The 27,197-nt window shown below is 36.9% G+C and overlaps 1 protein-coding gene across 1 annotated transcript in view; it reads right to left on the minus strand.

Annotated features, from left to right (window-relative positions):
- Positions 1–24,886, minus strand: part of KIF11 (kinesin family member 11) — a 49,935-nt gene extending 25,049 nt beyond the window's left edge. The window contains exons 1-15 of the mRNA XM_067709988.1: positions 24,566–24,886; positions 20,554–20,686; positions 20,225–20,322; positions 20,058–20,136; positions 19,147–19,332; positions 18,905–19,029; positions 16,331–16,421; positions 15,536–15,778; positions 14,032–14,127; positions 10,423–10,511; positions 6,404–6,491; positions 5,466–5,654; positions 4,628–4,835; positions 3,246–3,418; positions 1,454–1,579 (exon numbers count right to left, since the gene is read on the minus strand). Of these exons, the coding sequence (XP_067566089.1) occupies positions 1,454–1,579; positions 3,246–3,418; positions 4,628–4,835; positions 5,466–5,654; positions 6,404–6,491; positions 10,423–10,511; positions 14,032–14,127; positions 15,536–15,778; positions 16,331–16,421; positions 18,905–19,029; positions 19,147–19,332; positions 20,058–20,136; positions 20,225–20,322; positions 20,554–20,686; positions 24,566–24,642 (2,001 nt within the window). The 5' untranslated portion in view covers positions 24,643–24,886. The remainder of the gene's footprint in view (positions 1–1,453; positions 1,580–3,245; positions 3,419–4,627; positions 4,836–5,465; positions 5,655–6,403; positions 6,492–10,422; positions 10,512–14,031; positions 14,128–15,535; positions 15,779–16,330; positions 16,422–18,904; positions 19,030–19,146; positions 19,333–20,057; positions 20,137–20,224; positions 20,323–20,553; positions 20,687–24,565) is intronic.
- Positions 24,887–27,197: the final 2,311 nt, after the last annotated feature.

Below are 27,197 nucleotides of genomic sequence, written 5' to 3' on the forward strand. Positions count from 1 at the left end.
ACATTCCATCCAAAACAACAGAATACACTTTCTTCTCAAGTGCTCATGGAACATTCTCCAGGAAAGATCATATCTTGGGTCACCTCACACCAGTCAGAATGGCCATCATCAAAAATCTACAGACAACAAATGCTGGAGAGGGTGTGGAGAAAAGGGAACCCTCTGGCACTGTTGGTGGGAATGTAAATTGATACAGCCACTATGGAGAACAGCATGGAGGGTCCTTAAAAAACTAAAAATAGAACTACCATATGACCCAGCAATCCCACTACTGGGCATATACCCTGAGAAAACCATAATTCAAAAAGATACATGTACCACAATGTTCACTGCAGCTCTATTTACAATAGCCAGGACATGGAAGCAACCTAGGTGTCCATCGACAGATGAATGGATAAAGATGTGGCACATATATACAATGGAATATTACTCAGTCATAAAAAGAAACGAAATTGAGTTATTTGTAGTGAGGTGGATGGACCTGGAATCTGTCATACAGAGTGAAGTAAGTCAGAAAGAGAAAAACAAATACCATATGCTAACACATATATATGGAATCTAAAAAAAAAGGAAAAAAATGGTTCTGAAGGACCTAGGGGCAGGACAGGAATAAAGACGCAGACATAGAGAATGGACTTGAGGACATGGGGAGGGGGAAGGGTAAGCTGGGACGAAGTGAGAGAGTGGCATGGACATATATACACTACCAAATGTAAAGAGATAGCTAGCGGGAAGCAACCACATAGCACAGGGAGATCAGCTTGGTGCTTTGTGTCCACCTAGAGGGGTGGGATAGGGAGGGTGGGAGGGAGACACAAGAGGGAGGAGATATGGGGATATATGTATACGTATAGCTGATTCACTTTGTTATATAGCAGAGACTAACACACCATTGTAAAGCAATTATACTCCAATAAAGATGCTAAAAAAAATTAATTTCTTTTCTTAAGTTAAAAATGTTTTAAATTCATTTATTTATTTATTTTTATTTTTTTGAATACATACAAAATAGAAAAGGTAGAAAACAGTATGCAGAGAATAGTCCCTTTCCCCTTCAGCCCCTAGAACCCCACCCAGTCCCACTCCCACCTCTGAGAGATGATTGTTACCGTTTCTAAACACTTTCAGAGGTTTTTTATTATCCATGTTGAGGCATTTATGCATACATATATGGGTATACGTTCATATGTATATCTTCCTCACCCACCATATGATAGACCGCTATATATGTTACTATGTGAAGTTAAATATTTATCTTGAAGATCATTCCCTCTCATTTTTCTTCGCCATGATTCTGCTGACCGCATCAATGGCAGAGAGCATCCTATCTCCTCCCTCTTCCAGATTCCTTCTCACAACCCATGGGTTTTGCATGTGGACATCTCTCTAGATGTGGCCACAGACAGAGTTTCTTTCTTAAACAACAATTTGAGATAATAAGAATATTTGTTACCTTATTAGCCAGTATCAATGAAGTCTTGAAAATATGTTTTAGTTGACTATTGATTTCCAGTATAGATATCACAGTGGGTGATAAAACTGTTTCCAGTGAACTGAGGAGGTCACTCTTAAGTACATTCTGGTTTTGAAAATAAACAAACAACTCTTTAAAAAGAATATTTTCACTTCCATAAGTCTGGCTGGTTAAATCATAATATCTTAAATACTGTGTTAACTAAACATATGCATATTAAAATCCTAAGTATCCATTCTCTATTCTGTATACCCTACAGAGCCTATTTATTACTAGAGTTTATATTCATCATAAATCACTTAATCCTGCATACAGTAATTACAAAAATTGTTGCTTGATGTACAATAGATTTTTAACAGTCTACTGCAACAGAAGTCAAGAATTCAGATGAGGGGAAAGTGACAGTCATTTGATAAGATTTCAGCATTGCAAACAAAGGAAGCAAAAAAAACACCTACAACTATATTTTAACGAAATAAATTTCAAACAAGTTTAGATTACTAAGTCAAAAATGCTGAAACCAAATAGTCTTCAAAAGTAGGCTTTGGGCTGGAGGTATTTAAATTTGAAGACCTGGCGAGTTGTATCCTATTGTATCAGAAGAACTTGTCAAGGTTCTTGTTCTTGTCAAGTTACATAGAAAAGTTGAGAAAGTACTGTAGATTGGGAATTTTTATAAAAAGAAGAAAAGAATTCAGAACAAAGCTCCTTTTACTAGGGCAAGCATGAGGAACTATAACAGAAATAATTAGTAAATACTTCAAAGGGTACTGGTTTTCTTTTGAAAGAAGAGCAAGCATACTAATTTCAACTCATTCTGTGGGAGCAGCAATCATCTCTTCAGACTCAAGCTTGCTTATAGCTTGATAGGAAGTCATCAATAAATACAGACTACCATTTAGCAAATGAATCAATTTCCAAAAAGTTGGTACCAACAGAGTATCTTTTAACTTTTTTAAATTTGGGTGACTGAAGAAATCTACCAAATGTCATAAGCACTGAATTTAGGCAGTGTCAGTGAACATTTGAACTTGGAAAATGTTCAACAAATATCGTTAAACTCAAAAAGGGAGGCAGCGAGCCTGTACAAAGAAAAAAAAGTGAGATGACTAAGAACTTCCTAGACAAATGATACAATTACAAAATAAAGGGTATATACAAATCAAGTATGGAAAAGGTAAACAACATTGTGTAATTAGATGGCTGGCTTCTATAGAATTATGAAAAACAGCCTCACAGATAAAGGCCAGAAGGGCTTGATCACACATATCTGACCCCACAAATTTTATATACGTTCTCCAAATTCTGTAAGTCATTTTTCTTGCACATTTTTCTGAATTTCTGTAGTTTTAAAATTAACTACCTAATATCTCCTGGTTGGGTCAGAGTAACATTAGCATGACTATTCCAGGACCCTTGAGAAAAAGATGAATGACCAATTTCTGAGCCAGCTAACAAGTCATGGGTCCCTTGAATTCACGTGAAGCTAAACCTACTATTTCTAGTTATTAAAAGGCTTACTAACTCCTACTCTTTATGTTACAGGACGTAAGTGAAAGAAGTTTCAAAAGTTATATATATACGTTTGGAAATTAATCTTTCTGGGAGAAAAAAACAGTGAAGAGATTTGCCTTTAAAAATATAAACCTACTCTCTTAAAGTGATATGTTTACCATTGTGTCTAGTAAAGCTTAAGATGAAAGAATAGCCGTTAACACTGGTTTTGAAGACTTATCAAATGTAACCCTTCAAAAATAAGAGATTTACTAACAATCAATTTCTGAAGTACAGTTTTACTTTCTGCTGCTAATGATTGTTCTTTTAATATCATAATAGAAATCTGAGAAACAAGTGTAGACACATTTTCTGGAATAGATGTGAGAGATCCAAGTGCTGTTGTAGTAATCGTGTCTAATGCAGAGACACTGGAAGACAGCAGGTTACCTATACCAAAAAAAAAAGAAGATTTAAACTCGGCAATAAATATATTTAAATACAAATACAACGTTCAAAGAGGTTGGAAAAATTATATCCTTGTTGTGGAAATTTGTAATAACAAATAAGCTTAAAATAATTGGCTCACTACATAAGCATGGAATTATTGTAAATATAAATTAAATACGTTCCTGCAGTACTCAGTAAGCACTTGGCACATCTGTAGATGTATCAGACCCAAAACTATAACTCAGTGTAAATCAAGAGTTAGAATATTCTAAAAACTAATCTCTAATTGAAGGTAATACACAGTATTACTGCAGATAAAAGAGGTTAAAGAAGAGAAACTAGAAATCAATAAACAAAATTTTTAGTGGTTAGCTTAGAGTGACTAGATCTAGGTGATTTTTACAATTTTTTACATTTCTGCATCTTCCAACTTTTCTATAGTGAAGACAATACTTTAATAATAAACAAATGGGGGACTTCCCTGGTGGCGCAGTGGTTAAGAATCCGCCTGCTAATGCAGGGAACACAGGTTCGAGCCCTGGTCTGGGAAGATCCCACATGCCAGGGAGCAACTCAGCCTGTGCACCACAACTACTGAGCCTGCACTCTAGAGCCCGCGAGCCACAACTACTGAGCCCGTGTGCCACAACTACTGAAGCCCAGGAGCCTAGAGCTCCACAATAAGAAAAGCCATCGCAATGAGAAGCCCACACGCAGCAATGAAGAGTAGCCTCGGCTCGCCGCAACTAGAGAAAGCCTGTGCGCAGCAATGAAGACCCAACGTAGCCATACATACATACATACATACATAAATTTAAAATAATAATAAACGAATGGATACTTACTTTCCTAAATGAAGATAACAACAATGGTTATGGTTAAAAATAATACCCATATATTCTGACAATATAGCAAACATTCAAAATACACATTCTCAAAAGAAAAAAAAAGTTGGAGAATGTTTATGCACAGAAAATTTCAATAAGGAAACCCAAGATATGTAACAAGGTATGTAATGAGTTTTATAGAAAAAACTCAACTAACATTTGTTTTAATTCAAAGGCATTAATCCCTAGTCTGAATAGATAGTGTGCATTGGAGGGGACTACTGACACTGTCACCTGAGTTTTTATGATATTTAATTATCAGTTTTGAAATTAGTCTCACACTAAACACACAAAGATTAGAATTAGAAATGCCTGAACTTACCAAACAAGGTTTTATGAACTTCTAGCATGGCCTTTTGTTTTGTGCTGCCATCCTTAATTAATTCTTCCATACTATCAAACAGACTATTCAGGTTTTTGCCAAAAATATCCTGAGCTTCTGCATTGTGCTGATCAACTGCCTTCTTACGATCCAGTTTAGAATGGAGACCAGATACATCTTTTGTAGTTTCTTCAACTGTGTTAAGCAACTATATATGATTTTTAAAAATAAGTGTTGATAAGATGGATATGACAAAAGCAGTCTAATGAAAATATCTGTGCTTCATAAGGATTTTTCCTGATAAGAACTAGTAAATTTTATATATTGTATCAGAAGAAAATTTTAAACTTATGCTAATTTATCCAGGAATGTTTATTTCCCCTCCCCTAGCCATCTAGACAAGGAAAACTGATTTTGCCAATCTATTTTAGTAATTATGCTCCCTCACAAATTTTTTCCCCCATTATATGTTACTAATTCCTAGGAAAATTACACCTAATAAAAAATTGAATACTCATTAGAAGATACTAAATTCTTGAAGACTGATTAATCTCAACCATGACCACAGGTAAAGCATTACAACACCATTATTCTAAACATCCACAAAGTATATTAAAGTCATGTTCTATTTTCAAAACTTTAGGAATAGTTTTTTCTTAAATTAGCATCTCTAGTGAAGCAAATTTAGACGAAATAGTAACATAATGTTTCTTAAATGGATGGAAGTATCATTTGGGGTGAATAAATAGAATTTCACAATTAATGCTTAAGCTAAGAGTTACTCCTACCCATTCTTTAATTTCTTTAATGCAAGTACAAATTAAAACAAAGGACAAACCCTGCTGGCAGTATCATGAAGTTTCTCCTCAGTACTTTCCAAAGCTGATGTGAAATATTCTTCTTCAACAAGCTGTAATTTCGTTTCTTGTAAATGTCTTTGAGTGGTTTCAAGTTCCTGTGTCTTATTTTGCAGGTCAGATTTACACTGGTCAAGTTCATTTTTATTATCCGTAAACAATTCTGTAACCTATAACACATTAAACATTTTTTTTGAAGAATTAAAAAACGCAGAACTGGTTGTTGAGATACCTGGCTAGTTCGTAATATAATGTTAGAAGAACCAAACAAATTATTTCCATGTAAAAGTTGTAACAAGTTACCAGGTACGTTAGAACATTTTATATGGCATCTGGTTTCTTCCTATAAATTCATTAAAAACAAGTAACAGGGTAGTTCCCTGGCGGTCCAGTGGTTAGGACTCTGCGCTTCCAGTGCAGGGGGCACAGGTTTGATCCCTGGTTAGGGAACTAAGATCCCACAAGCCATGCAACAAACAAACAAACAAAAAACAAGTAATAGGTCTAATGGAGTGGTGTTAATTCTTCAGATTCCTTCCAACACTGCCAGTGTGAGGGTGGCACTGAAGGGTCAGGTCTTTCTACCTTAGTTATTTAACATCTGGTTTCTCCCAACATCTGCATTTCCTCAGCTGATAAACATGTTGATGAAAATGTCTCAGCATTCACTATTTAGCTTTAACATTAAATTGTACAATTCAGTTAATTTCTTAAAATGTTGCATTAATATAAGTGTCAAAATAGTCAGCTTCTTCATTATCATTGATGATAGTAAAAATATTGTGATACAACTTACTTTTAGTTTAAAGGTCAGCAAGAAAAAAAATCTTAAAGAAAAAATATCAGGTCCATCACCTTCTGAAATTGTCCTTTAATATTTGCTTTTTGCATGACATTCAATATAGTTTTGAATGCTTACCCTACTTAGCTCTTCCTCAACAGCAGCAATTTTTTCAAGCAATTCTAAAATTTGTTCTTCTTGAACAGTTAGTTTTCCACTCATGGCTCTAAAATAAAATTTAAAAGGAGTTTGACAGTTAATATTTTTTCCTAATTCTTATAAAATTTATTCTAACACAATTGAGGCAGTTACATATAATCTCTACCATTTATCACTATCATGACAATGATGCCTAAGTGTCAAGAGATAGATACTAAGTGCAGAAAACAAATGTATTCTTTGTCCTTGGTTTAGAAATAGACTTTTTCTTGTTTTCTCCATTTTGAAACTGAGAATCCCTACCTATGAGGGGGAAAAAACATGTGTGTATATATAATTTGAGAAGCTACAAAGATGACAGAAGATTATAACCCACATAAAAAAAGTAGAGGTGGGACATACAGCTAGGTGTCTGTCAGGAATCAGGAATATGAAGTATAAACAAGACACACAGAATCCAGGAGAGGCTTGTGATGTGAAGGCATCAAGTGTCACAGGAGGAAGGGGTGAGATAAGGGGCGAAAACCTGGGAAACTAAAGTATGTATATAGAGCAATTACACTCCCCTGCTCCCAGCACCCATACCCCAATACACACCCCACTGTCACATACCACTGTCACACCACCACAAAAGTCCTCATGAGATAAACGATTATTCTCTAAAGCACAGTTCCTCAGCCTTAGCACTACTGACATTTTGGACCAGACAATTCTGGTCTGCTTTAACGGGGCTCTCTGATTTTTTGAGCATTAGCAAGTTTCAGAAGTCAGTGCTATCTTTTGCCTTCTTCTAGTTCCCTCGTAACTACCAATCATTTTCTATTCCGCACTGTGCTTAAATGGCAAAGAATTTTAAGAATGTAGATTTCCTCAAATTATTAGCTAGAGATATTGTTAATTAAAGGAAAAGACAGAACTGAAGTATAAGAGGAGAGTTAATTCTAACAGTCTTTTGATAACTATATTAGTTCCTTATTGGAAATAGCTCTTTAAAGTAGAATGGGATATTTGAAATGCTTTTCCTATACTGAATATACAAGAGGGATGCAACATTGTTATTTAATGAATTATATAGTTTTGATAAATGATTTTTAATTGAAGTATTATTGACTTACAATATTATATTAGTTTCAGGTGTACAACATAGTGATTTGATATTTTTATACATCACAAAATGGTCACCACAATAAGTCTAGTTACCATCTGTCATCATGTAAAATTATTACAATATTATTGACTATATTCCCTATGCTTTACATTACATCCCTGTGACTGACTTATATAACTGGAATTTTGTACCCCTTAATCCCCTTCACCTCTTTTGCCCACTCCCTCACCACCCTCCTCACTAGGAACCACCAATTTGTCCTCTGTATCTATGAGTCTGCTTCTGTTTTATTACGTTTGTTCATTTGTTTGGTTTTTTTAGGTTCAACATATAAGTGAAATCATAAATTTGTTTGTATCTGACTCATTTCACTTAGCATAATACCCTCTAGATCTATCCATGTTGACATTAATGGCAAGATTTCATTCTTTTTCATGGCTGTGTAGTATTTCATTATTTATGTATCACACTTTCTTTATTCATCTGTCAATGGACACTTAGGTTGGTTCCACATCTTAACTATTATAAATGGTGCTGCAATGAACATATGGGAACATATATCTTTTCAAATTAGTATACTACCTCTCCCAGGCTTAAAGGCATGGATGGCCTTGTATAGACACATCCCCTGTGCAGACAGTATGTGCTGGCTGGCTATGGCAGGCCAGCTGAGTGGGCAGAGGCTGGAGGGAATGATATAGTTTTGATATAGTTTTAAAAGGTCTATTAAACTTGGGATAAATGTTTAAATGTTGGCTGTAGCTTTTGTGATCTTTCTCTGACTTATGGTATAATAATTCTAAGAGCTTTTTCAGAATTAACTTTATTTCAGATCATGCCTCATGCCTATTATGAGTAAACACTGTCCTTAAAATAATGGGATGGACAAACTAAAGTTATTTCTTAATCTAAACTCCATCAAAGAGATGAACAGAAGATAAGAAAATTAAGTCTGCAGTGTCCAATGTTTGACTACTAACAGCAAAAGATACCATATTAGCAAATCAAGAGACAAAACCACTTGTAGATATCCACTGGTTGCCTACTAAGCACCTATTTCCAGCATCCAGATTTACTCTGGGGAATTACTCTCCCCTGACTGCACAGCAGCCAACCTGTATGGGGGGTGGGTGGGGGGCCTAATCCATTCCTAAATCCAGGGAATAAGCCTGACTGGCTCAAGACAATCAGGGAAATTCAACTCCTTTGCCTTTGTATTGGTCATACAAGGACATAACTGAGGACTAAACTAATCAACAAGTGATGTTCCCCTGGCCAGTTTTGATGGTTAAAGGACAGGCAGCTTCTCATCCACATGAGACATGAATGAGAGAAGGTAGCTGTTCTGCTGCTGACCATCTTCCCTGATGAACAGCTAGCCCTAGAAGAAAGTTACCACTCAGGACAGGAAACAGGATCCTTGAGTTACTGGACTAAATATCCTTGCTGTTTTAAGTCAGTTTAAGTTGGGTTTTCTAGCATTCTGATACCAAACTTAAAATATAAAATGTTTTTATTGAATAAGATATAACATATAAAAAATATTAAAATGATAGAAATAGGGACACCTGTAAAGTGAACACTTGAAAAAAAATAATGCAGCACTAGTGTGTATGGTAGAGGAGTATATCTGAAAACCAGAGAAACAGAAAAAAGAAAACATTTTAAAATATCAAGTTTAAGAATTAAGTGCAAATTTACGAAAGATTTTTGTAAAAATGTTTTTGCCAACTGGGTATGGGCCATGAAAGGAACAAACAAAACTAAAGTCACATAGGAAGAATGAAAGGAGAATTATTGTTTAATACCCTACAATACACAATATAAATTTGAGCATTTGTAAAACTAACATATGAACAACAATCAGGAGGATATAGCACATTATGGTAATTGAAAATAAATGGAAAAAATGAGTTTATTAAATGATTTATATACCATTAATTAGAATGATCATGTAATATAACATCTATAAAAGAGTAAAAGGTTATATTAAAATGCTTTTGGTTATTATCAAAAATGCCCTGTGAAAGTCACCCTCCTTAGTATCAAGGATAAACGCATTCAGGAATTTTCAAGTTATAATCCTTAGCATCCCACTTGCCTTCTGCCTCTGTTATTATTGTTGTTTCTACATAAAGCTTCAGTGGAAACTTTCCTTGAAACAAACTACTCCAGGGTTAAAAAGTGAACAGAGGGACTTCCCTGGTGGTCTAGTGGTTAAGAATCCGCCTTTCAATGCAGGGGATGTGGGTTCGAGCCCTGGTCAGGGAACTAAGATCCCACATGCTGCGGGGCAACTAAGCCCGCATGCCACAACTACTGAGCCTGTGTGCCACAACTAGAGAGAAGCCCATGTGCCACAACTAAGATCCTGCATGCCGCAACAAAGACCCGACGCAGCCAAATAAATAAATATATATTAAAAAAAAAAGTGAACAGATTAGTGGTTGCCAGGGGTTAGGGATCATTGGGGAAGAAGGGTTAATGAATATGACTACAGAGGGGTAGCAAGAGCAAGATGTTTGTAATGATAGGATAAATCTGCATCTTAACTGTAGAACTATAGCAAATCTACAAATGCAATAAAATGAGGTAGAATTATACACACACATTGTACTAGTGTCAATTTCCCAGTTTTGATACTGTACAAACAGTTACTTAAGATGTGGGAAACTGGGTGAAAAATACATAGGACCTCTGTACTCTTCTTACAACTTCATATGAATCTATCATTATCTAAAAATAAAGTTACATAAAAAGAGTTTTAAACTGTTTCATAACTATTTGTTAATGTCAAAATGAAAAGAAGCATCTATAGAAGGCACTTCAAACAGCCTATTACCAGAAAATGCTTACTCTTAGAAATTAATTCCCATAGCCAAGGGCTTACCTGAAATTTTCTTCAGAAATGTACACTCCATTTTTTTCACGGGCTGCAGCAAGATCTCGTTTCAGACGCTCTATCTCTTCTGTATACTCCTATGCAAGAAGAATGTCATGTCAATGTAACACTTCAGTTTGGGGAAGATATGCAATAAATAAAACAAAGTTAGCCCTCCTATGTTTTTTAAAGCATAAAAATGTATGATAAAAAGTCATAACCATACTTTTCATTCAATATTAATCTGTTTAGAATAAAGTGTTTCAACAGCTTCCAAAACTCCTTTAAATGTGCTCATTATAAAAATACAGGCTTCTGAAGAAAAAACACAACCTCCAGTACCCAGGTTTGTCTCTAAATAGCATCTCACATTAAAAGGAACCAGGATTTCTTAGAGAAGCGTCTGACTCTAGGACTGGGGCAAGAAACATTCAGGATGAACCTACAACATCTTGTCAAACAAAATAGGAAGAAAGCCAAAGAAGCCTAGGCTAGTGAAAAGGACTCAAGAACCCACTTAAGAGGTACCCACTGACCAAAGACGGGACAGTTTGAACATCAGTGAGGATATTATAACTACAATTGTAGTTAGTATAACTACAATTGGTAAGCACAAATATTTTAAGTCCATGAGTTTATAATGATGTTAAGAAAGCTGGGAAACCAACTCATTACTCTCAAAACTGTCAAAGGAAATGAATCAAGCATTTGTCCTGCCTTTCCTATAAGAATTATACCCTTGGGTAGCTGAGGGAAAGTTCCTCCTTATGGAGGTAGTCCAGCAATCAACTAAGAAAGAATAATTGAATTAGAAAATTATCATTTTGCGATCGTTAAAGAACTAATGGATCAAGTCACTTGAATATAATCAATTCCCCTCAAAAAAAGAAAGAACCACGTTCTGTGCTTCCTAGTGGGAGAACATACCACCACCTATGAACTAGTTTGGCCAAAAATATATAAATAAATAAAACCTGAATCTATCAAGCCTCAAAATCCAACTACCAATTTATAGAAAATATGAAGAATAGAACATGTCAAGATAGTACAGGAAACTTCTACAGGACAATAATACAGATACTTCCACAAATACATTATATGAGGGAAAGTAGATGGAAGAAGAAACAATGTATTGAAACCTAAAGATAGATCAAAAAGTTGCAAAGGGTAAACCTTAATTAGATCCTAAAACAAACTATTAAAAATATACACTGAAACAACTGAAATTTTTAAAATGACTGAATATTTTATCATCTTAAAGAATTACTGTTAAATATTTTAGATTTAATAATAACATTAGGGTTCAAAAATTCAAGTGTCTAAATAAAATTAATGCTTATAAAAGAGCCTGGCATTTTTATAACAATGAATATAAAATCATTGTAGTTTTCCTCAGGTCCTGACAATTTTGAGGCTCTTTATGAAAAAAGAGGTTTTCTCAAATAAACTTCCTTTAAACTGATTCCAAGAGGTATTACACTGCTGTACACCTGAAATTAACACAACATTGTAAATCAACTATACTCCAATAAAAATCTTTTTTAAAAAGCTACAGTAATTAAAACTGTATATTAGTGGACGGACAGACATAAATCAATGGAACAGAATAGAAAGCCCAGACATGTGCCCACACAAATATACCCAACTGATTTTTCACAATGGTGCAAAATCAGTTTAATGGAGAAAACATAGCTTTTTCAACAAAGAATGCTAAAGCCATCCAGACACCCCACAGGTGAAAAAAATGTACCTTGATCTAAGTCTTATGCCTTATACAAAAATCAACTCAAAATGGATCATGAAATTAAATGTGAGATGTAGAAATACAAAACCTTCATTTAAAAAAAAAAAAAGGAAAAAATCTTCAGGATCTAGAGGTAGGCAAAGAGTTCTTGCAATTGACACCAAAAACACAATGCATAAAAGAAAAAAATTGACAAGTTAGACCACATCGAAATTATAAACACTTGCTCTGCAAAAGCCCATGAGAAGAGGATGAGAAGAAAAGTACAGCCTGGGGGATAATAATTGCAAACCATGTTTGTGACAAAGGACTAGTATGTAGAACATATTAAAAACTTTCAAACCACCACCACCACAACAAATAATCCAATTAGAAAATGGGCCTAAAAACATGAACAGACATTTTACCAAAGAGGGTAACAAACAGCAAATAAGGACATGAAAAGACATTCAACATCATTAGCCAGTACAGAAATGTAAGTTAAAACCACAGTGAGATATTATTTATTACCTACCATACTCATCAGAATGATTAAAATAAAAAATAGTTACAACACCAAATGCTGGTAAGGATGTGGAGAAACTAGATGACTCATACATTGCTAGTGGGAATGTAAAATGGTATAGCCGCTCTGGAAAACAGCTTGGCAGTTCCTTAAAAACTTATCATTCAATTACCATACAACACAACAATTATACTCTTGGGCAATCATCCCAGAAAAATGAAAATTTATGTGTACACAAATTACTGTAAACAAATGATCAAAGCAGTTTTATTTATAATTGTGAAAAATTGAAATCAGCCCATATGTCTTTCAACAGGTGAATCTGACAACAAACTGTATGTATGGTATACACATACCATGGAATATTCCTCAGCACTAAAAAGGAAAATCTATTGATATGCACAAGTCAGGTGAACCTCCAGGGAATTATGCTGAGTGAAAAAAAGGCAATCCCAAAAGTTTGCATACTATATGATTCCATTCAATAACACTTTTGAAATGGCAAAGGTTTAGAAATAGAGTACAGATAGTGGATAGCAGAGATTAGCGAGGGGAGGTGAAAGTGGGAAGGAAAAGATTATAAAAGGGCAATGAGGAATCCTTATTATGACGGAACTGTTCAGTATCTTTACTGTGGTGGTGGCTCCATGAACCTACACATGTGACAAAATTGTATAGCATTAACTAAACACACACACGTGAATACAAGGAAAATTGGGGAATGAGATCAGTGAGTTGTTATTAATGTCAATATCCCTATGGTGATTTTTTACTATATTGTTTGATAAAATGTACAAAGGATCTCTCTGTATTATTTCTTCCAACTGCATGTGAATCTACAGTTACCTCAATAAAATCTTCAATTAAAAAAAAAAAAAACTATTACCAAGAAAAGGAAAAGACAAGCCAGACTGGGAGGAAATATTTACAAATAATCTCATAAAGGGCTTGTATCAAGAAGATATGAACAACTCTTTACAACTTAATAAAAAGACAACCCAATTAAAAATTGGGCAAAGGATTTAGTAGACATTTCACATAAAAGATATACAAATGCATAATAAACATGTGAAGATGCTCAATATCTTGCATTAATGAATAAGATGCTTATTCATTAGGGAACTGCTAATTAAAACTTCCTTGAAGCACCATTATATACTTAAATTTTGCTGACTTGATAGAGCTGGTAAAGTCAACATATTAGCATTAGAAAAAACATTTTAACACATAGGGTATTTAGTTCAAATCATTAGATGAAAAGCCTTACCATAGGCAATTTAATAATTTTTTTTAACAATTATCTATTTCAGCTCCTCATTTTCACATTTGTCAAACAAGATTACATTACTCCACAAAAATTCACAAATACCTTAATCAGAGCTTTTTTGGTGAGTTTCTGGTTAACTTCAGGCTTATTGAGTATGTTCTTTGCTCTGTGAGCATATTCCAATGTACTCAGAGTTTCCTGTGATGAAAAGAAAAGGCCAATTACCGAAAATACTAATTTTCAACAAGAGAAGCCACCGCAATGAGAAGCCCACGCACCACAACAAAGAGGAGTCCCGGCTCACCGCAACTAGAGAAAGCCCGCGTGCCAGCAACGAAGACCCAACGCAGCCAAAAATAAATAAATAAAATTAATTAATTAATTTAAAAAAATGTTTAGACTTAGATTTTGGTGATAGTTGCACAGCTCTGTGAATACAGTAAAATCACTGAATTATATACTTTTAATGGGTGAATTTTATGGTATGTGAATTATATCCCAATAAAGATATTTTTTTAAATGAAAGGGGAGTTAGAGATCTTATAAAAGCTTTTCCTAATTCCATTTAAAGCACATAACCCAATATAAGATTTTACCATCTTTGTTGCTTCTCTTGGTTTTCCTACCTGTTCCCACACATCCAACCCCATCTTCAGTGCTCTCTAAGCAGCCTCTAAAACAGCAGCATTCACTTAACCCACTTCTAGGTCCTCAATTAGACCATCCACTGCTAATGACCACAGCAATTTTCTTTGAAGACTGTGTGGAAAAATGCAATTAAGTAACTAGTTTGGTTTTTTTTTAATTGGGGTATAATTGCTTTACAAAGTTGTGTTAGTTTCTGCTGTACAGCAAAGTGAATCAGTTATATGTATACATATATCCCCGCTTTTTTGGATTTCCTTCCCATTTAGGTCACCAGAGAGCACTGAGTAGAGTTCCCTGTGCCATACAGTAGGTTCTCATTAGTTATCTATTTTATACACAGTAGTGTATATATGTCAATCCCAATCTCCAAATTCATCCTACCCACCCCTCTAAAGTAACTATTTATTTTATTTATTTTTTTTAAATTTTTGGCTGCATTGTGTCTTTGTTGCTGCGTGCGGGCTTTCTCTAGTTGCGGCAAGCGGGGGTTACTCTTCATTGCAGTGTGTGAGCTTCTCATTGCGGTGGCTTCCCTTGTTGCGGGGCACGGGTTCTAGGGTGCGCAGGCTTCATTAGTTGTGGCACGCAGGCTCAGTAGTTGTGGCTCACAGGCTGTAGAGCACAGGCTCAGTAGTTGTGGCACATAGGCTTAGTTGGTCCGCGACATATGGGATCTTCCCAGACCAGGGCTCGAACCCATGTCCCCTGCATTGGCAGGCGGATTCTTAACCACCATGCCCAGGAAGTCCCAGTAAGTAGTTTTTTAAGATTAAAAATTGCCAGAAAGGAGAAAGACAATTTTTCCAGTGGTGTCCTCCTCTACATGTCCACATGCAATGCTCAGATTCTTTTTACTGTAGTATAGAATGAATGAAGCCAATTGATGAACTTTAAAAATATGTGATATTAAATAAGAATTATAGCTACTACACTTCCGGATACCTTTCAAAGAGCTTACCTCAAGATTGAGAGATGCAGGAGAAACTGTTGCAATTATAGATGTTTTTGTACGTCCCCCAAGAGAGTCCTGGAGGATTCTAGTTAGTTTAGATTCTCGATAAGGAACATGAGGTGTTCTTTCTACAAGAGCAGTAATAACCCTTCCCAAAGTCAACAGGGATTGATTGATATTTCCAGCTTCCCGAGCTCTCTTGTCAACTGCTCCAGAACGTCCAATGTTTTCACTTCCTGCAAGATCAACCTTAAATTTAAAAAATAAAAGTGAGTTCTCAGTCTATTGGATTTGGAATAGAAGACTTTCATTCTCGTATTGTACATAAATATATAAAATAGCCAGTAATTTTTCTATAATTAACAATCCACTACAAACCTAATAATCCAGTGACTACAAAAATATTGTCTATAAATACAAACCTTCAAGCTGCTTTATGAGGTGATAAAGAATGAAACATTGGAATAGAACTACCATCTGACCTAGCAATCCCACTTCTGGGTATGTATCCAAAGGAAATGAAATCACTATCTCAAAGAAATATCAGCACTCCCACGTTCATTGCATTATTCACAATAACCAAGGTATGAAACAGCCTTAGTACCCATTGATGAATGAACAGATAAAGAAGATGTGATGTGATACACACATACACACTTGAATATTATTCAGCCATGAGAAAGGATATCCTGCCACACTGTACATTTTAAATACTTAATTTTATTTGGCAATTATGCCTCAATAAAACTAGAAAAAAAAACCAGAAAGAATGAAACAGTGGTTACTAATGTTGATGCTTACCAAGTTCAACTTTCCAATTTTAACAAGCTCCTCTCCATCAGTTGTAGTTTCCTTCATATGTATGGTAACAGAGAAAACTGAGTGGGAACGACTAGAAAACAAGACCAAGTTGCCCAGTCATTATACAAAACATTATTTGCTTTCTATAAAATATTGAAAACAGCAAAGAAAGATCTAAATCCACCAGGGTAGAAAAAGATAGTATCAGAGAAGATACCAATAAGATTTTGGAAGACAGTGGATGAATAGAATGCTAGGTTTTTGTTTTCTTCTACCTGCCCCCCGCAGGGGAGATCCCAAAAGGGAAGGCTTGCAATCGATCTTTCTATTTATAAGAACCACTTGAGAGGCTTCCATGGTGGCGCAGTGGTTAAGAATCCGCCTGCCAGTGCAGGGGACACGGGTTTGAGCCCTGGTCCAGGAAGATTCCACATGCTGCAGAGCAACTAAGCCCGTGCACCATAACTACTGAGCCTGCGCTCTAGAGCCCGAGAGCCACAACTACTGAGCCCACGCGCCTAGAGCCTGTGCTCCGCAATAAGAGAAGCCCCTGCAATAAGAAGCCCGCACACCGCAACGAAGAGAGCCCCCCCCCGCAACTAGAGAAAAGCCCGCGCACAGCAATGAAGACCCAACGCAGCCAAAAATAAAAATTTTTTTTAAAAAAGAACCACTTGAAATATGTCATTACCATAAATTCAAACAGCACCAGGCAAGCCATCTGATTACTCCCCTTCAAAGCCAATTGTTCTAAAAGTACATTGCTCTGCTTTGAGAATGTCATCAGAGATAGGTAGCTCCTTCCACTGAACAGCAGAAATTAGTAAACAGCGTTTACCAAAACACTACAAGATAATCACTGCTAGACTATAAAGTTTTCCAAAGTCTGTCTTATGCTGTATATTGACATTCAACTTTTATCTGAGAGATATCAAAATCATACAGACAACCAAAGACATCATTCCTTTCTGCATCAATGACATTTGGTAAATGACATTATGTTTGTTAATGTCATTGATGGTTGGCATATGGTAATTTTTAATTTCCTCATTTGTACTTTTCACGTTACTTGGAAAATTTTACAATAAGTATCATTTTTACAAAATTATTTGAATTATTTTATATAACAGAAAGGAGGAAGGGCACATGGAAAAATATAAACTATAGATTTGAATTATAATATGCATCTCATATTCTCCTACCATAATTTACCCATTCCTAATTGAAGATTATGGAATTAATGCAATTAAACACAAAAGTCAACTCTGATTTTGGAAAAGTGAATTACATTTTCCTTCTCTTTATCACATACATTCATAAGAAGAGATCTTTATTGCAGTCTATGTACGAAAAAGGGAATCCTTAATTATTCAAATTTACAGAATAACAGGAATTTTATATTTCAGAGAAAAGTATTTAGAGAAAAGAAATTTTCTTAAGTTCATTCCTCCAAATTCTAAATAAAGTTATAAACCAATCATTTAATGAAAATGGAAATTTCATTCTATGATTGGTTTATAACTTAAGTTTTTAAATGGAAAGCTATTATAGGAAAATTTAATTAAAATTTTAATAGCATACATAATTCCATGATCTTAATTACTTTCATCTTATGCTATTTTTCTTCTTTCTTTAAATGCATACATATTTTTACAGAGTTGCAATTATAATCATTATAGCATATTGTAGAAATGTCCAACTATAAGAGAGCAAAGAAATGAGAGCCCTAAAAGTCATTTTGTAGCTCAGGGAAAATGATATTCAGATAAGTTTAACTACCTGAAGTAACATATTTAGTTAACTGCAGAACTGGAACTAAACACAAATATCTAACTCCTAATCCATAGCTCTTTCAATTACATTCTGATGTTTCCTTCAAAGACTAGCAGAAAAAAAATCACCTCTGACTTAGTGAACTGCATTTGGAGAGTTTGCGATGCATCCTATAAGGGGTTACTATCAAATATGCCCCTTTCTCCTCTTAAAAGCCAGTGTTAGTGACCATTTGTCTTCCTACATTAAAATGAAGCCATTTGGGGAAAAAAAAAAAAAAATCACGTTGCACAACCTAAATATATAAAATTTTTGTCATTTATACCTCAATAAAGCTGGAAAAAAATAAAATAAAGTCATTTGATTTTCCTCTAATCCTTATTCAAATCAGAGGTTTTCAAACTGTGTTCTCAGTATACTGAGAGGCTCCAGAAAAGTGCTCAGGGCAAACCTTCCTAAGGCTGAGGAGGTTAGCCTCTGAGCATCCTACTGCCAAATCAACTACAGCCGCCACATTTTAATCTGGGCTCCCATGTATAATTTCATTTGGGAAAAGAAATCTTCTCCTTTAAAAGACTTAATACTTCTGCTCAAGTTCAACTTGTCTTTGTTCTCCTTTCAACATTCTCCCAACATTGGTGCTCTCCCTATAAATCTCAAGCCAATTACTAAGGCATGCAATCCAGCATACAATCTAGACGTGTGACTCACATACCTTAACTCACCCCACTGTGATTCCCCAAGTTCATAATTCTTCTTAAAAAGGAAATGGAGCGGTGGGGGAAACAATGGCTTTCTCACCTAGAGTAGGCATTCATCAAAGTTGCTGCAGTTGTCCTTTTTGCTGCCCCCTTCTCCAAAATTTGATAGACTTCATCCTTGTTGTGTACTGTAATTTCTTCTAAACCTTTGATTATCACTCCCCTCTGACAAAATATCAAAAAAGCATCCATTAGATTGGTTTTAATATATATATATATAGACTTCCCAAAGTATCACACATTAACATTTGGAGTCATTTCATTCTCAAAGACTGAAGTTACCTTGTTACGAGGATCATCAAACATCTGTAGTCTCTCAGAAACATCAGAAGATGGATTAAGGAGATCAAAAAGCTCTTCATTATAGATTTCCAACAGTGACACTTTGACTGAAAATTCAGTACCATTATCAGTAAGTTTCTCAAAAATTTGATGAAGAGTACGTGGAATTATACCAGCCAAAGGATCCTGAAATTGTAACATTAATAAAGACTTTAAAGAATGCCATTTACTGCAATAGTTAAAACACATATAACAAGGGCCTCCTTTATAGTATATTTAAACATAAGTATGTCAAAACAGGTTTAAAAACAAAACAAAACTAACCTGTTGGAGAAGCCAAGCCATTTACAACAGTCTGTTTAATAGTAATTATTCTTCCTTACACCTTCCACAAATCTGTCATTCCTGTCAGCCACTTTATGCCTGAGCATTACACAGAAACCAATTGAACCAAGCTACTTATAAAGCCAATTTCAATAATCCTTTCCAATTTCTCATGAGAACATAACACCATCATTTTAATCAGAAGTGTTCATCTAACAGTATATTCTCTAATTCTGACTAACTTTATGATACTAACTCCCGCACTGCAAGGTTTTCCCCTTCAAGCCCTACTCACATTCTACTTTCCCACAATAGTCTGCTCCAACTATTCTCTCCGAAACAGACCCTTCTCTTAGCACTTAACTGTGCCATATGTATTGCTCCTCTCTCTCCCAATAAGAATGTATGTTTCTTAAACAAAAGCCATACCATATACTTTAATTTTACTGTAGTAGTAGTTTATCCTAAATTCATGTTTGACATGGGTACTCTGATCTTTTCCATTTCAAGACAGGCCTTCAACCAAGTTTTATTTGGATATACTTCAGCCACTTTAGAGACAGAAGTCTGTTATAAACAATAAATACCTCCTCCCAAGTATATTCTTCATTAGGTGACCTTTCACCTTCCATTGTAAAGGTTTTTCCAGTGCCAGTTTGGCCATATCTGTCAAAATTAACAAAAGTGTTAAACAAAAGAACGAATACACACATCTAAACCTTTTCATCAATTTGAAAACCAGTGTTTCACTCACGCAAAAATAGTGCAGTTATAGCCCATAATAACTTCATCCAGAATTGGACAAACGACACTTCGATAAACGTCAATTTGTTTAGTAGATGGTCCAAAAACCTATCCAAAAAAAAAAAGGCATTTCTTAAAAAAAAAAAAAACACTTCAGAATTACTTAATAATTTTGTTTTTAATATATTAACTTATTCAGCCCACTAGAAACCATTTGACAACTTAAAGGATTAACTGAAATTTGTAACTGTACACTAGAACCTACAGAAAATATGTGTACTAGGATAACTTTACATTAGTGAAGAATAAAGAAGTAGAAGCATTTTAGGAAGTAAGTACCATATCAAAAGTATATGTTTTCCTCGAGCTTTTGTCGGCCAATCCTCCAGTTCGTACACTAACTTCTTTCCGTATGTGATCACATTCTACTACAGAATGGGCATTAACTTTCCGCTCTGCCAAATTAAATGGTCTGTAAAAAGAAACACAGAAGGTTATTCATGAACTCTTAGTTATCTGGTTATTGATGACATTTTTGTTAATACCTCAGACAAGAACAATGTGAAGCTTTAACTACACTGTTGGTGATAGAGATTAAATGAGGAGTAAATGACACTGCTAAGGCAGACAGCAGAATTTTAAGGGTTTCAAATCCCAGAAATAAAATTAGTTTTTTAAAAAGTTTTGAAAGACATGTACAATTTTGACAGTTTCTTGGAGTAGATGCTAACAGAATTAACTTGTAAAAAATGCCAAACTTATTTTTTAGAATTCTATTTCCACTGTTCTTAGAATCCAGTCAAGTTAGGTTATGATGTAGTAGAAATAACATACCAGATTTGCGTTCAAAATATTAACCTGCCAGTGGATAAATGGCACAAAATAAAAAACAGATTAAAATAATGACTAATACGTTGAGTGCTTACTAGGTGCCAGGTACTCACTGTTCCAAGTTCCAAACTGTTCCAAGTTTGTCCTCACAGCACTGTGAGGTCTAGTGGGGAACAGTGACATAAAACAAGTGATTATAAGAGAGGTGATGTTTAGAAACGGTACGTAAAAGGTAGGAACATACAGCAAAAGTTTAATGTGGCCTTAATTGGGACAGGGTGGGATAGGGGAGAGGCATGGGTGATGGGAAAGACTCCCTGTGAAGTAATCTAAGATAATAAATGCCTCCTTAGGCATTTCAGTAGAGTGAGGACTCTCCATCCAGTCTGCTTGGGCAATGTAGCCCATTGTGGCTGTCTTCTCATTTGAAAATTAAGGTTGGTAATAGTACCAACCTCACAGTGTAGGGAAAGAAATCCTGTTTAATTTATTGTTTCCCCAGTGTCTACTACTATGCTTAGCACACAGTAGGCATGCAAATATCTGTTATACTACACTGCTTAATAAATGTCATCCTAAGGGGAATGATGGGAAAGCTAAAAAGAACCATAGTCCACAGAATAGCATCCATAAGATATTGATATACTTAACGCACATCTGGTCCAAGGGGAAAGGTGTACTCTTGACCTGAGTTCATTTTTCCCATTCATTATCACATACTGTGACAGGAAACACCAAATAGGAAATTATCTTTCCCCTCATTACTAGACGAACCAAGTTGCTATTTATTTTAACAAGGATACCTCAATGTCCTCTGGTATGCCCCACCCCCTAGCATGTTTGACCAGTCAGAAGACCAAATTTGTGATCCTGGGAAATTTAACTCAGTAACTTCCAAGTAATATCTGGTCATGCTGTCATTTGTCAAATGTACTGAAACCTACACAATGCACATAAGTCACAGTATGCAGTATTATTAAAAGTTCAACAAAATTAAGTCAAAACCAACTTGTACTGAGGTAGGACAAAAGTATCAAGTGGAATGAATTCCTCTCATATGGTTAAAGCTTTTCCAATTGGTCTAATCTCTTGCCTGGATGTGTGATTAAGTTACCAAATGAATACCATTCAAGCTGTCAGGGCAGAGTAGTAGAAATTCACACAAATCACACATTCCTAAGAGTTATCAAAGCTCCCAGAGAGAAGCTTAAGGGACTGTTGGCACTGCAATAAAGAGTGCTGCTAAGCAACTATTTTCCTATCCAGACTTCTTTAATTAGATATTGCAAGGTTTCTGCTGATGACACTAGCAAACCCATCAATTTTAGTTGGCCTCAATACAGTATATTAAAATTCAAACAACCAAAATGGTAAACAAAGACTGAGGATTTAAAAAAAAAAGTCGTGTCCAGCAGACTTTTTGAATGAATTGCTAAATCCATTCATTCATTCCATAAATATTCATAGAGTTGTTGTACAAGTAAAGAACATCGTAAAGATTGTATTCATTGTAACCAAGTAATGAAGTCATCTCTCTTCAAATTTTGCTGATCTCTTAGGCTACAATAAACTGTGCCAATTAAAAGTTTAAAACTGGGGGAAAAAGGCTTCCCTGGTGGCACAGTGGTTAAGAATCTGCCTCCCAATGCAAGAGACACACGTTTGAACCCTGGTCCAGGAAGATCCTACATGACACGGAGCAAATAAGCCCGTGCACCACAACTACTGAGCCTGCACTCTGGAGCCCGTGAGCCACAACTACTGAAGCCTGCATGCCTACAGTCCGTGCTCCACAAGAGAAGCCACCGCAATGAGAAGCCCGCACACCGCAATGAAGTGTAGACCCCGCTCACTGCAACTAGAGAAAGCCTGTGGGCGCAGCAGCAAAGACCCAACGCAGCCAAAAATAAATAAATTTAATAAATTAAAATAAAAAAAAAAACGGGGGAAAAAATCAGAGAAGAGTATGTGACAGAAACCACACGTGGCCTGCAAAGCCTAAAATATTTACTATCTGGGCCCTTTACAGAAAAGATTTGACAACCTCCGAGGGCCTCATAAGTTGTTTATTTAGTAAAGTTTAAGGACATGTTTGCATTAGGAAGGCTATTTGAAAAAGAAAAGGCTAACTTGAAAAGAAAAACATCTCTTTATACTGAAGTTATTGTAAACATTAGACACAACCTAAGCACTTTTCATTAGTGATAAAGTAAAAGAAATCTCTTTTAAGTTAAGCCTTGAAATGTATGGAGATAATAAACATGAAATTCAGGATAATGTTTAACTCTTGGGGTAGAGAAAAGGGATGCGGAGGGATACGCTGGGACTCTAGATGTAATGATTGTTCTGTTTCTAATCTGGGTGATGGATACGCAGATGTCTGTTTCATTGTTCTCTATAACTTTTTATAGGTCTGACATATTCTGTAACTAACAATAAAAATGAAATTAAAGAAAATGAAGCCACACAGAAAAGGTAATACTACTTGACTTTACTAAACGATCAAAATCATCTAAAACTTTGCATTTGAATATAGGCTGTTTTTCTAATCTTCAAAACAAGTAACTATTAGCAGAAGCCCTAGAGTGCAACTAGAATGTAATTGGCTAGACTTAAGGTTACCACCAAATGTCTTCTCTGGCGCCTACTTTAGAAAGTTAGCTATTACCTTTGATATCTACAACTCAAGTCACCAAAGCTGTGTAGGCAATAACCTAAGAAAGTTTGTTAATACACTTTTTAAATAACCTTTTAATTTTAGAATACGTTTGGATTTACAGAAAAGTTTCTGATAGTTGGTAGTTTTTAAAACAACAGCAGCAAAAACAGACATACAAAACACACAAATACCAGTAAACTATGGAGGGCCTCAAGTATCTTCAAGTATGTCCTTCCTCTCCTAGCTCATTTTAAAATTGGGAAGTGATATGGAAACCACTGGGAAATGTAGCAGAACTTAAGTTTTCTCCTTGATCGTAAAAACATAAACTCACTCTACAACTTAATTTTTAAATTTTAAATACAGTGATGTTTACTTGTTTAGTAGGGATTAAGGAAATACTGCATCTAGAATAAAGAGAAGAGGGGACTGATTACGTTTTTAGAGGTGATGGAGGGGATGGCAATCCCAACATAAGTGCTAAAACATCTGTAAAGTAGGTGTGCAGTCATCTCCAAACGGACCAACTGCAAGGAGTGACACCTAAATCTTTGTCGACAGTAGTTTTTTTAGAAAAGAACACATTTCACTAAAGAACGGCGACCAAATTCTCCTTCTGAATAGCAGTTTAAACTATAAACTCAGATATAAATTCCTTTCTTCTGAAAAATAAAGAAAAAATACTAATTTACTCCTCACAGCAACCTGGTGTCATTTTATCAAACAGAACGCAGATAACTATGAAACAGGAAGGTCTGGTCCCTTCAGAAATTGCAAACAAAAGCCCTCTCTCCTCGGACCGCGCAGGAAGGAGCCCTGCAGCAAAGCCCGGGGCTCGGAATCCTGCCAAGCTCGGCCTACCTGCATCTCACCACCACTTGGATGTTCTTCCCCTTCTCATCTTTCTTCTTCGCAGATGAATTCGGCTGAGACGCCATGACGGTCCCCGCCGAAAAACCAAGGCCTGATCGCGGACTCGGGCGCCGTGGGGCGTGGAGCGGCTCGGCGGCCGGCGCGGACCCGGGTGCCCTCCTCCCCTGTCGGGTGCTGGCGTGGCCGGGGAAATCGCTGTCCACCAGGGACTGTGACTGGCCCCGGCGTCTGTCCTCCGCCCGCCCGAGCCTTCGAATCACCAGCCTAGTATCCGCCCGAAGCCCAGGAAACCAAGCAACGACTCGGCGCCTCAATTTGAAAAAGGAGCCGAGTCTCCGGGCCAATTGCAGCGCAGGCGCGCAAGGCACCATGGGACGCGGTGTAGACACCAGATCCCGCTCCCGGGGCGTGGCCCGCTGGAAAGTAAATAGCAGATCCGACCGTGCCCTCCTGGAACTCGTAGTCTAGTGGGAGAGACGCCGGACTTGGTAGTGTCACACTTAAACTTGCTCAATTTGGTCAATTATATCGCGTCTGTAAGCCAAAATTTTCTCATCTTCAAAATGGGAATAATAGCAACCGTCTCAGAGAGCTGTGTGAGAATTAATGAGGTGGTGCGGGTAAATAGCTTAGACTAGAACATGGAAGCGCTCAGGAAGGCTGGCCGTGATTGTAATTGTTATTAGATAATTGTAAGAGAGTGCTGTGGAAGCACAGAAGAGAAAGGTCCAAAGGAAGCCCCTTTCTCGGAGGAAACGTCCAGACTAGTTTTGAAGAATAATTAGGAAGTGTTAAGGCTACCACGGGTACGAAATCGTGACGAAAAGGACACTGAATGTTACTTTAGGACTAGGAATTTATCCTTTAACTGATGAGAAATCGTCATCCCCAAATGATTCCAAGAAAGAAAACAAGATCAGTTTTGCTCTTTCCGACAGCCGTCCTGCAGTAACTGCTGCAGGCTCAGGGCGCGCTTCCCCCTGTCTACGTGGCGCAGCGTCGGGCAGGGTCTCGAGGAGGTTGCGCAAACGCCCGCCCCAGTCAGCCTACAAATCCCGGCAGCCCGCGCACCCTGGGCCGGCTCGCACGCAATGACCGCTGGCAGCCGTAAGGGTACTCTAGGCGTTTCGGCAGTGCTTGGGGTGACTCGACCAGCTTAGGTGTGGGTTCTGGACCCAGGAAATAATGAATCATGGGCCTGTGCCATAGTCGGCTCTGGGAACTGCGCTTCTGGGCCACACTTAGGCCACGGGAACCTAGATATCGTAGTTTCTTTCTTTTTTAAAAAATTAATTTATTTTTGTTTGCGTTGGGTCTTCGTTGCTGCGTGCGGCTTTTCTCTAGTTGAGGCGAGCGGGGGCTACTATTCGTTGTGGTGCGCGGGCTTCTCATCGCAGTGGCTTCTCTTGTTGCGGAGCACGGGGTCTAGGTGCGTGGGCTTCAGTAGTTGTGGCGTGCGGGCTCAGTAGTTGTGGCTCACGGGCTCTAGAGCACAGGCTCAGTAGTTGTGGCACATGGGCTTAGTTGCTCTGTGGCATGTGGGATCTTCCCAGACCAGGGCTGGAACCCGTGTCCCCTGCATTGGCAGGCGGATTCTTAACCACTGTGCCACCAGGTAAGTCCCAAGATACATTGTAGTTTCTTAAGTGACAGCCAGGTGGGGTGGAAAGCTCTCAGGCCCCTTTAAGTGTTCCTCTGCTCATTAACCTCCTACATTCCCCCAAGGAAACATCTCCATCTACAGCTTAGATGGATGGTCCTCTCCATCCTGCATAGCCAGCTGTCTACTGATAGCTCCTCTTAGATGGCTCACCAGCATCTCACAATGGACCTGTCCAAAACAGGTCCCCCCTTTACCCCCCTTACCACCACCCTAATCTTTCTCATTTAGACACGTGGTGCTAACCAGACCTTTGATTCCTTTCTTCTCCGTGTCTAGTGCAGTCCTGTTGCTTTTATCACCTCTGCCCTCCACTCTATTCCGTCTCTTTTATCTCTTCCCTGAGTAACTGTCCTTAACAACCTACTTAACAGGTCTCGCTGCTTCTGCTCTTTTCCATTCCCACTGCATTCACTCAGCAAAGGGAAGGCTATTTTTTAAAAAACGAACAGATTATGCCCTTCATGTACTTTATAACCTTACATTAGCTTCTCATTGTATACCTAGGATAAAATCCAAACTCTTTACCATGTTCTGTAAGGCCCTTGTCAGGAAGGGAAAAATTTCTCCCTTTACCCATGCTGAATTCTTGTTGTTGGACTAATGAAATAGACACAAGACAGATTAACAGGTGGAAAAAACTAATTTTAATTGGAGCACAAGGAAGTCTCATAGAAATGGGACCTAGGAAGTGGCCAAAGCAGGCAGCTTGTAATTTTTAGACAAAGAAACAATAAATTTATGAGAAATTGACAGAGAAACTGAGTTTGGGGTGCTCAATTAGCAAATAATCTAAACAGAGTTTAGGCTTGGGGTAGCAAATTAAAGAAGTCACAAGATCTGTCTGTATAGGCTTCTTGCCTGAATTCCCTGTCTCTGGCGATAAGGGTGTCCTTTTAACCTCTAGATGCAAGGAGTGCACCTTTCACATGAGAGGTTTATTTCCTGCTCACAGGGAGA

Source organism: Pseudorca crassidens, chromosome 16 (assembly GCF_039906515.1).
Source record: "Pseudorca crassidens isolate mPseCra1 chromosome 16, mPseCra1.hap1, whole genome shotgun sequence".
Taxonomy (NCBI): Eukaryota; Metazoa; Chordata; class Mammalia; order Artiodactyla; family Delphinidae; genus Pseudorca; species Pseudorca crassidens.